This window comes from Coregonus clupeaformis, chromosome 12 (genome assembly GCF_020615455.1).
Source record: "Coregonus clupeaformis isolate EN_2021a chromosome 12, ASM2061545v1, whole genome shotgun sequence".
NCBI classification, from domain to species: Eukaryota; Metazoa; Chordata; class Actinopteri; order Salmoniformes; family Salmonidae; genus Coregonus; species Coregonus clupeaformis.
In genome coordinates, this window is record NC_059203.1 from 49387312 (window position 1) to 49399520 (window position 12209).

The following is a 12209-nucleotide window of genomic DNA, read 5'->3' on the forward strand; positions in this document are numbered from 1 at the left end:
AATAACTGGCTTCTTTGCAGGCTGCAACCCTGTAACATAAGTACTGCTCTTTCATCGTATGCAGGGTAGGCACATTATTAACTGCCCAATTAAACTAGAACCAACTGAGAATTATTCACTGTGACCTTTCCTTACGATAATATTCTGCACAGCGGGCAAGGCTGGGAGTGACCAAAACAATATAGTACCATCCTGTAGGGCACAACTACTGAGTCACAGCTATTCTCTTCGTTAAGCACCACCAAACTCATTTATTAAAACAACATGGACACAATGCTGTTTCACCTAATCCATCCCTGAAGTGTTTGTTAATACAAGGTTGACACTGCTTTAGTGTACAAGTAACTACAGCATGAAACCAACTAAGCCATGACAGGGAAATTCTGTGGTAAGCTATCATCCAAAAATATGATCACAGAAAAAAACTAAACTCTTTCTAGACAGGTGCTACACTGGAAAATGTACTGTATGTCTACTGTATATAACTGCTTTGAGAATTGGGCACAGTGTGTCTTGGCAGCGCTCCTCATAACGTGATATAGTGACAGATGGCTCAGTCAGCTATACTAATCCCCATGCTTCATCAATATGCTCTCTCTGGGACGAGGAGGAGAACAGAAGAAAGAAGCAGTGTTGCCACAGTAACACCAGAATTGACAAGCCGTCTGAAAAGCATTTTTCACCTGTGGATAGAGTGAGAACCTCTGTACTTACCACGCCAATGAAGAATAAGATATGTACTGTATTCTCAAAACGTAATTGATTACTGAAAGTTTGCATTTATCATTTGTGGTGTGAGGGTTAGTGAAGTGGTTACTAAAGGGCTATTTGAAGTGCCTTATGAAGCGATATCAGTGACTGTTTATTCCCCTGAGAGGTCACCTACCAAAAGTGGGTAACTATCTACAAAATTGACTTTAAATCTAGTTCAGATTTCCACCAACTATAAGTTGGATGAATGATGTTGCAGTGTTAAATAAAAATTTAAACATCACTTTGATTTCAAATGAGTGGGTAATGGGGCAGCCCATTGCTGTAAACAACTTTCAGTGGTGCACAATAACACATTGTCATGACTCTCCTTGGGTGAGGATCAAAGGCCTCACATCAGCTTGGCAAATGGCCGACAACAACCAGACCCTCTAACCCACTGCGCCGGTCTTGACACCTTAATACTGCCATAAATTAGAGATAGGAGAATCTATCTCTGGCATCCTAGTATGGTGAAAGGAATGTCCTTTGTTTCAGAGACTTTTGCTGCCCAAAAACATCAACATCCAACAATGAACATTGGGACAATATATTTCAACATCCAAACATTGGGAATGATGAGAAATGGAATATGGAAAATGTATGTATATTTTGTGATGACATTCAGAATTTTATAAAGGCGTTATAATGAAAACATTGTGACTTGAAGAGCTTTTACACTGTGGATATCAGGCTTACATCCTTTACCTTGGGTAGAAAATATCAAGGAGGAAGACAATGTTTTCGTGAAGATAGGAATGTGATTTTAGCTTTCTAACAAAATCATAGTGATAATAATACTTTTGCCTCGTAACTAGCCACGCCCAAGGGAGCTCAGACAGCATGTCAGTATGACGGAAACGCCCCTCTTTACCAAAGTGCATAAAGATTTAGATAAGAATTATCAGATCAGACTAGACGGACCTCCAGCTGCAGCTTTTGTCCATATTGGTTCCGACCCTGAAGATCAACACGAAGTGAAGACGACAAAGTTGCCTCCACTAACGATCAATGTTACGGCTGAGTAGCTGTTCTAAGTACTGTATCTAAGAAGGTGAATTTAAGTGGGACCATCCTTTTCCTCTCTTCAAACCATCGTCTATTACACTGCTCTCATCACCCCAAAAAGGATCATTAACACGGCTGATTAGTCGTCCTCAGAAGACCACTTCCAGAATGAATGAAAGTAAACAGACAACTACGAAGAAGGACATTGTAACTTCCCGAGTGGCGCAGTGGTCTAAGGCACTGCATCGCAGTGCTATCTGTGCCACTAGAGATCCTGGTTCGAATCCAGACTCTGTCGTAGCCGGCCGCGTCCGGGAGACCCAAAAAAATGCAGGTGACGAAGTTACCACCTTGTCGGGCGGGGGATTGCGCGATAAATCTGCAGGTAGACGCTGTGCCTCCCAGGAACCTCCCTGTCACAGGCTGAAACGGAGGTTATGGAAACATACGTCACCGAATCCCTGCGCCAGGGGTATATACGTCCCGCCTCCTCAAGTTTCTTTTTTGTGAAGAAGAAAGACAGCGGTCTGCGCCCTTGCATTGATTATCGACTACTGAACAAGGAGACAATAAGATTGAGTTATCCTCTCCCCCTCATTCCTTCTGTGATCGAGTCAATGCATGGGGTGCGCTTCTGCACCAAATTAGATATCAGAGTGCGTACAACCTGGTTTGTATCCGAGAGGGGGATGAGTGGAAGACAGCATTCAGCACAACCTCGGGGCATTATGAATACCTGGTGATGCCCTACGGTTTGATTAATGCTCCATCCGTCTTCCAGTCCTTTGTGAACGAGGTGTTTCGGGACATGCTTGGTCGTGGTGTAGTGGTCTACATCGATGACATTCTGGTATATTCCGCTACGTGCACCGAGCATGTGTCCCTGGTTCGCAAAGTGCTGGCCCGACTGTTGGAAAATGACCTTTATGCCAAGGCAGAGAAGTGTATGTTTTTCCAGCGGCCTGTCTCCTTCCTCGGATACCGCATTACCACCTCAGGTGGGAGATGGAGGGAGATCACATTTCAGCCGTGCGTAATTGGCCGAGGTGCAGCGCTTTCTTGGCTTCGCCAACTACTATCAGAGGTTTATCCGAGGCTTTGGCAAGGTCGCAGCTCCCATTACATCTCTGTTGAAGGGTGGGCCGTCCCGGCTCCGCTGGTCTGCTGAGGCAGACAGGGCCTTCAGTAACCTGAGGGGTCTGTTCACCTCAGCCCCGGTACTGGCCCACCCTGATCCATCACTACCGTTCGTAGTGGAGGTGGATGCGTCCGAGGTAGGGATAGGCGCTGTCCTATCTAAACGCTCGGGCACGCCACCCAAGCTCCACCCCTGTGCCTTCTTCTCTAAGAAGCTCAGCCCGGCGGAGCAGAACTACGACGTTGGTGATCAGGAGCTGTTGGCTGTTGTCTGAGCCCTGACCGTGTGGAGGCATTGGCTCGAAGGGGCGAAACACCCTTTCCTCGTCTGGACGGACCACCGTAACCTGGTGTACATCCGGGCAGCGAGGAGGCTGAATCCTCGCCAGGCCAGGTGGGCCCTATTCTTCACCCGGTTTGATTTCACACGATCATACATCCCGGGTACGAAGAACGTGAAGGCAGACGCATTGTTACGGCTGTATGACACAGAGGAGAGGCCCAGAGACAACACCCCCATACTCCCGGCCTCCTGCATTGTGGCGCAGGTAGTATGGGCGATGGACGCGGATATAGAGTAGGCGTTACGCACAGAGCCATCTCCACCTCAGTGTCCAGCTGGGCTGCAGTACGTGCCTGCTCTTATCCGTGATCATCTGATCTATCGGTCGTACAGTGTGCTGCCTGACTGGAAAGTACTGGTGGCCTACCTTGGCTAAGGACGTGAGGGTGTATGTCTCCTCCTGCTCAGTGTGCGCCCAGAGTAAGGCACCTAGGCACCTCCCAGCGGGTAAGTTACAACCTTTACCAGTTCCACAACGACCATGGTCTCATCTGAGTGTTGATTTCCTGACTGATCTTCCCCTCTCCCAAGGTAACACCACCATCCTGGTCATTGTGTACCGCTTTTCCAAGGCCTGCTGCCTCCTTCTTCTGCCCAGTCTCCCCATGGCCCTGCAAACTGTGGAAGGCCCTGTTTACACACGTCTTCCGGCACTACAGGGTACCAGAGGATATAGTGTCTGACCGAGGTCCAGAGTTCACATCCAAGGTCTGGAAGGCATTCATGGAATGTCTGGGGGTCTCGGTCAGCCTGACCTCTGGTTTCCTCCCCGAGTCTAATGGGCAGGTGGAACAGGTGAATCAGGATGTGGGTAGGTTCCTGCCGTCCTACTGCCAGGACCGGCCGGAGGAGTGGTCGGTGTTCTTGCCATGGGCCGAATATGCCCAGAACTCTCTCCGTCACTCCTCCACTAACCTAACACCATTCCAATGTGTTTTAGGTTACCAACCGGTTCTGGCACCGTGGCACCAGAGCCAGACCGAGGCTCCTGCAGTGGATGACTGGTTTCGGTGTGCGGAGGAGACGTTGGACGCTGCCCACGTCCACCTCCAACGTGCCGTGCGTCGTCAGAAGGCCAACGCTGACCACCACCGCAGTGAGGCCCCGGTCTTCGTACCGGGTGATCGGGTCTGGCTCTCGACCCGGAATCTGCCCCTCCGCCTGCCCTGCCGGTAGCTGAGGCCGCGGTTTGTGGGTCCGTTCAAAGTCCTGAGGAGAATCAACGAGGTTACCTATAGGTTATTACTCCCCCCTGATTACCGTTTAACCCCTCGTTTCATGTGTCTCTCCTCACCATCCGGCTCGCCCTGCTCCGCGTCCTCCTGCTGGAGCTGCGCGTCAATGGGGGGGGGTAATGTCACGACTTCCTCCGAAGCTGCCTCCCCTCCTTGTTCGGGCAGCCTTCGGCGTTCGTCGTCACTGGCCATCTAGCCACTGCCGCTCCATACCTCATCATTCCATTTGTCTTGTCTTGTCAATTACACACACCTGGTTCATATTCCCCTCATTAGTACATGTATAAGTGTTCCCTCTGCCCCCTTGTCCTTGTGGGTGATTGTTTCATGTGAGATGAGTGTAGCTCGGTGGAGCTACCTGTATGTTGTATTGCCGGGGTATATTTTCCCCGTGTGCCTGTATTTGTTCCAGTGCACCTGTTTTGCGCACAGGACTGTTGACGCTATCCAGCGTAACTGTGTACTACGGAATAAACTCTGTATTCTGTGATTTACCCTCCTGCGCCTGACTCCTTCAAATCACACTCTCACACCCGTGGTGCCACAAATTCCTAATGAGTTCATTTAATCTAGTAACACTTAAACTATTTCTGATTTAATGACATTGCAGTGTCTGTCATGTGAACTGCTTCTTTGGGACCCAAATGACTCAGGCAGATTTGACACGCTTCTGCAGAGGGTGAATCAAAGACACAGGCAGGCAGGAGGACAGTGAGACGGGGCAATGGGTGCAATGTCAGTCTGAAATACTGACGTAAACTTTTGAGGACAAAGGACTTATTTAACTGTGTTCTTCCATAACTCAAACAGAAACAAGTTGTTCCCTTAAATCTACTAGAGTATGATTTTCTCAAAATACCAGTATCTGCTTACTGTGTGTGTGTGCAGATAGTAGCCTCCATTGTTTGTAAACAGAAGTGCATAAACCTAGCTAAGGTTGTTGTGATTGAATGTGGCCTTTACTCACCATGACAGAGGAGTTGCGTCTGGAGCCGAGGGGTGTGGTGGGCAGGGAGTTGAGGGAGGAGCTGGCGTTGAACTCCTCAGAGCTGAGGTTGTCTACAGAGCCATCGCTGAGCCCACTGCTGATAGAGCTGCTCTCATCCCAACTGCAGAAAGAAGGGGTCAAAGGTTATAATAAAGCAGAGCATGGGACTGTAGAAAGGAATAGGTACTGTGTATTAACAGTTATAAAGTTATCTAAGAGTAACTGTGTAGTTACAGAGGAGGTTATTGAAGAAGAAGACAAAGGTAGGCCTAAATTGGCAACAGCTTTGACATGTCCATCTGTCCTCCTGAAGGGATACCATGGTAACTGCCAGAGGAAGTAGGGATCTCTAGCTACAAGCTGTTTGATCAGGCAAGGGATGCCTAGGTTACACAACACAGCTGCTTTGACTCTAACAACACAACTAGGAACTCTCTTTACTCTCTCTTGTGTGCATCACATCATCTTAATAACAAACTACAGCTCCATGAGTGGCACTTTGACTGAAGTTTCCTCAGCACGGGACGTGTCTGTTAAATCAAGTTGACGGGCCGAGGGTGGCAGTGGGTTGACAGGCAGCTTAGGGTCAAGGAGCTGGGATGGCGTGTTCCAAGGAGTGATAGAAAAGAGGAGGTAGGGAATTAGAGGAGAAGGGGAAATCACAGTGACAGCTGCCTGAGGGTCTGGGCTGCCACCCTGCCGCCTGTCTGCTGGCCTGGTTCACCATGGAGAGGCCCCTACGTGAGAGGAGGGAGGGAGGGAGGGGGACAAGGATGAGCAGTCACAGTGTGGCACTGTAGCCCAGAAATCTGCTGCTCGCTCGCAAGAGAGCAAATAAAATTGTAGACCAAATGCATCCTCTGAATACATTTGAATAGGAAGTAATTTTAATCTCACACTCCGAATATACAGATCATTGCATACAATTTAATTTCAGGAGGGGTGGAGTATGTAGTCGAGAGGATTATTGTCACGTAAGGGTCAGAGCAGGACAAAACAGTATCGAATTTAAAGCAGAGACTTTTGAAATGGAGAGAAGAGGTTTTGAAGAGAGCTTTGTATGCCTTTATGGTTTCAATAGAAATATCTCCAGAGTGCTTAAGTATTTCTTAGATTTACATAATTATTATGCTACCTCTCATTAGTTTGGCAGGGGTAAGTAGCAATCAATTTTTTATCCGGACACACAAACGTGGCAGAGAGAAAATGTAGATACAGTAATAAGACCCTTGGAAAGCTGAGTCATTCCTAACTTCCCTTTCTGCCCCACTGAGTTGAAATTGTTGCTCTTTGTGGGTTTCTACTCTGCAGTTAGCAAGTCGATGGAACATGGAATAGCATATGTTACAAAAAAACACAGGGAGACAAAAATGGCCCATAAAAATGCTGAAGCAGAGGAGGCAATTGGACTTAAAGGGATACAGTGCATTCGGAAAGTATTCAGACCCCTTGACTTTTTCCACATTTTGTTACGTTACAGCCTTATTCAAAAAAGGATTACATAATTTTTTCCCCTCATCAATCTCCTCATCGAAATAATCCATAATCCAAAGTGAAAACAGGCTTTACATTTTTTGCTGAAATGTATAAAGAAATATCAACAAAATACCTTATTTACATAAGTATTCAGACCCTTTGCTATGAGAGTCCAAATTGAGCTCAGGTGCATCCTGTTTCCATTGATCATCCTTGAGATGTTTCTACAACGTGTCATTATGGGGTATTGTGTGTAGCTTGATGAGGGAAAAAAAACAATTTAATCAATTTTAGAATAATGTTGTAACGTAACAAAATGTGGAAAAAGTCAAGGGTTCTGAATGCTTTCCGAATGCACTGTATGTCAGAATGTATCTACTTTATCTACTTCCCCAGAGTCAGATGAATTTTTATGTCTCTGTGCCCAACATGAAGGAAGTTAGAGGTAGTTTCGCGAGCCAATGCTAACTAGCGTTAGCACAATGACTGGAAGTCTATGGGTATCTGCTAGTATGCTGGGGAACTACAAAGGGCCTCATTGCCAAAATCTCAAAGTATCCCTTTAATCACATGGCTATGGTTGAGTGAGTCCAAAAAAGGCCATTGGTTGAGACCTAGAATCTAACAGTCACTGGAATACTTCACTATATCATTTTGCACTCTGAAAATAACTGCAACCATAAATGTAAAGCATAATCATAACAGGAGAAAGTATATGACATGTTGTTATCAGCCATAAAATCAACTAAAGTGTACTAATCGTGCATTTCTCAGAAGAGCCAATCACCCTAAGTGACTACTTCAATCAACAAAGTAGTTTCTTTATTTCCTATCCCTTAACAGGTAGACATAAAACAGACTTTCCATCAATCAAACACACACAGAACTGTTGGCCAACACAGAGACAGGGTGTTGAGTGATGTTTAATTTGTGGTTGTGGAGCTGAGAGTTTTAAGACTGATCTTTTGCTGGACTGCAGTGCTCTCCATAGGTAGTTGTCAAACACAACCCCCTCAGGATAGTTTGGGATTTTGGCAATTAAGGCAATTTTGGCCCTTTTCTACTTCCCCAGGGTCAGATGAACTTGTGGATACAATTTTTATGTATCCGAGTGCAGTATGAAGGAAGTTGCTAGCGTCATTGCAATTGCTAACTCTAAATAAAACAGACTTTGGGGAAGTATATAAAGGGGCTTATCCCGAACTATACCTTTAAATAAGTCCTGTACCCAAACAGATAGTCCACAGAAATTACTGGCAATTATCAGTTAATATCCTTTCCAAAACTCTTAATATCATTTCAAGACTAGTACGAATGCATCCATCTGACCTATTAGTCACATGTCTAGCCAGCATTGAGAAAAGAGATATCGAAGAGTGAAAGATTGGGAGTTAATATATTTAATGCTAAGCAGAGTTTTGTGATGTGCGAAGGTTGAAATAGACTTCTTAGTCTATGGACTTTATACAGAGGACTGAGGTAAGCCGCATTTGTCGACACTCTAAGCAACAATGCTATAAACATTTAGTAGTCCGTGGTAGTCTTTTAACAACCACAAACCAGCAGGGATTTCATCACGTGGACTAGGACAAATAGCAGGCATCTCAGCTCACAGTAACAACACACTAACAAACTTGGCTTCTGATCCACCACCCTACCTTTTTTTGAAGGTATCTGTGACCAACAGATGCATATCTGTATTCCCATTCATGTGAAATCCATAGATTAGGGCCTAATGAATTTATTTCAATTGACTTATATAAACTGTAACTCAGTAAAATCATTGAAATTGTTGCATGTTGCGTTTCTATTTTTGTTCAGTGTATATAAAAAAAATTGGCTCAGAAAACTTGGCTAGCAAATAAAACCTTTGACCCGCGGGCCGCCAGTTGGGGAACCCTGCTGTAGTCTGTTGATATTGCAACATGTGTCTACTTTGCAGCTTACATTTCGGAAGTGAAATTCAGACAAGGAGGGTGGGAGGAACTGAACTATATACATACTTCATACATTGGGGTAGAAACTAGCCTTTTGTTTTCTGTGGCACTGCTCCAAGCTTACCGGCTGATTGATGCGTTAGTGCTATTATTTGAATTTCTGTCTCTGAGAAAATGTTTAGGTTTGAACGATTGAGGGAGGGGTTGGGTGGTGGGGGAAGAGGGGTGGTGGGAAAAATATGATCTACATTCTACACTGGGACCAGCTGTGTGCAACAAGATGCCTCTTACTTATTGGACCCCAAAGCACGTCATTGTACGTAGCTTGCATGGCTACTAGACTATCTGACTGCTAGAAGACAACTTTCTCCATAATGCAGGGATATTAAACCTAACAATGATTTCACTTGATTCAATCAATCACAATAGATAAAAACATGTCTTATTGTGCAGAGAAATGTGATGAAGCACAAAAAAAGCCTTTTGTGCTATAATGATTTATTTCAACCATATTCATACAGCTGGGACTACAGAAACAAACAGCTGAATTGATCATAGTCTCCTGAGTGGCGCAGTGGTCTAAGGCACTGCATTGGACCGCAGTGGTCTAAGGCACTGCATTGCAGTGCTAGCTGTGCCACTAGAGATCCTGGTTCGAATCCAGGCTCTGTCGCAGCCGGCCGCGACCGGGAGACTCATGGGCAGCGCACAATTGGCCTAGCGTTGTCCAGGGTAGGGGAGGGAATTGCCGGCAGGGATGTAGCTCAGTTGATAGAGCATGGCGTTTGCAATGCCAGGGTTGTGGGTTCGATTCCCACGGGGGACCAGTATGAAAAAAAAATAAACATATGTATTCACTAACTGTAAGTCGCTCTGGATAAGAGTGTCTGCTAAATGACTAAAATGTAAAAATGTAAAAAATCATGCAGAGAACGACAAAAGACAAACACTACCTTGAGACTTTGATGTCATTCCTACAAGGCTAATAAGTGGTCCATTTGGATAAGCATCCAGGCATCAAACCTAATAAAACAACATGGAGCTTTCTCCACACACACAGGGATACATGTCATCTGACCGGGTTTAAAACCACCGCTGCTGCATACTATTGGAGTGTCCCACTTTTGATGTGATTGTAATGTGACCTTGATGAAGTTCTTGACAAAGGTGTTGTCTAAAATGTATTATTTAGTACAATGTATTACTGCCTTAATTAATTTAAAAGGCTAATTAATGAACACTCATCCATCTTGTTGAAAGCCCAAACACCAGTCTACACTATTAGAGACCAGCTGCCACTGATGTTATCCAATTATAACTAACTATTTTATTACAGCTCGCTATTTACCAGGTAGTTACTTGTAGAACTTAAAGGCCGGATGCAGGGACCAGGTAGCCAGTCATGATTAAAGAGACAATTTTAACTTTTGACACAGTGCAAACATAACTAGGTTTGTAAAGCAGACATACACACAAACATGTGGGACGTGTTACCCTATAGATATTATGGAGTAGTAGAAGGGGCATTGACCATTCATGGTCAAGTCTTCGCACAAAACAGTATGCAACAACCAGACCTGTGCCAAATACTTTCAAATACTTTAGCTGTGCTTGATTTAGTTTGCCAAGTATATAGAACCGATGGAATAGTCCCAAAAGTGCAAACTCCAAGCTAAATCAAGCGCACCTTTCAACAGTATCTGTCCCTGGTCTGGTGACAACAACTATGTCTGGGGGAAAGAAGGCAGACAGCACAGCTAGGCAAAAATATAGTTTGTCACTCTTGGGAGCGCATACCTGTGGCTGAACGCTCAAGGAATCTTCAATTACCCAGATAGCTGTGGTACTGTTGCCACAATTCCATCATGGAGAGTGTTCTTTTGACCAATCCTATAATTGCTTGTGACAAACAAGTGCCAAGTCTGTATCTAACAAGACCTCATTTGGCAGTCTAGATCTTTGCTTGATAAGAAAAATATTGAGTCACTCTGATGTAGCTCCATTTGAACAATTAACCCCCAGGTAGCCTAGAGATATACATCACTTTTTAGAAGAAATACTGAAAATGTCAGTATTTTTGATTATATAGCCTATAAGCTAGTAATTGTAGCCAAACACTATTACATTAGCGAGTAAAAAGTATCAAGATTTTCCCATAGGAACGCTGCTGTGGATAGATAAAATAAACTGATGAGGGATCTATTCTTTTCAACATCAACACTTGAAACTCTGCATTTTAGTTGATTAATTTCAATAAAAATAATTAAATTAACTTTTTTTACGAACTAAAATACACTATTTAAATGTATTTTCAATGTTTTTGTTGTTGTTGTTTTTTTTACAGTAGCCAACCTAATTTTCATCATTTCATCCGGTAAGCTACAATGATACATTCTAAACATTTCCTTGTTCAACTCTTGAGTCAAACAAACTATTTTCAAATTCCACGTGTTCACTGTATTCAGAATAATTTACAGAGCTACAATACATTGTCTGACAGTGATACACGCGGATCTGTATCGCTGCAGATCTCTGCTTAGTGCTTACCTTGGACTCGGAGTAAAATGTATTGTCCTTTTCGCACAAGGCGCCGTCCGCTGACGCTGCGGCATCGGCGGCACTTTCCCAATTAGCACACGTCCGCTCATATTCGCGCAATTCTGACATCAAAGAGCATTTTTTAATTATTTCCCGTAACATCCATATAGCCTCAAGGAACGCTCAACGCTGCATTCAAATTCTGATATTCACTGCAACAACCTCCTATTCCCTGTTCGCCCAGTAAGGACTGCGAAACGGTTAGGAAACACCCCCTAAAAGTGACCCCCCTACTCTCCCTCTCCTGATGGCTAACATCTGTTGTTCAACTGTTCCAAAACCGCGCATGTAACCCACATCATATCATCGACACCACCATTATAGCTACTTGAATAAACTAATTGTTCAATGACCCTGGAATTATTGCCCTCTTTAGGGTTATATGCATAATATGGAGATTACATGGCATATGACAATATATTATGTTTAAGATTACAATGAGTTAAATGTACAGAGAAATAATAAGTACAACATTTGCAGAATTAATCTGGAAGTTAGGGGAAACCTTGCTTTGCTGTAGGCTATATATGTCAGCACTGCATCGGCTTAAAACATGCACATAGAGGATGTTATTTTTCAAATGTTCTCTCTGTATTGTTGGGAAGGCCCAACATACTGGCCCTCCTGTAGCTGATTTGGTAGAGCATGGTGCTTGCAACGCCAGGGTTGTGGGTTCGATTCCCACGGGGGCCCAGTATGAAAAATGGATGCGCTCACTAACAGTAAGTCGCTCTGGA

General features: G+C 44.4%; 1 protein-coding gene across 8 annotated transcripts in view; it reads right to left on the reverse strand.

Moving 5' to 3' along the window:
* The window catches only part of LOC121578355 (neuron navigator 1), a 128963-nt gene that overhangs the window by 44247 nt on the left and 72507 nt on the right, over positions 1-12209 (reverse strand). For 7 of the 8 annotated variants that reach the window (XM_045223910.1, XM_045223909.1, XM_045223908.1 and 4 more), the window contains one exon: positions 5441-5582. In XM_045223910.1, the coding sequence (XP_045079845.1) occupies positions 5441-5582 (142 nt within the window). Of the gene's footprint in view, positions 1-5440; positions 5583-11421; positions 11636-12209 lie in introns of those variants that run through there. The other variant, XM_045223913.1, reaches the window with a different exon arrangement.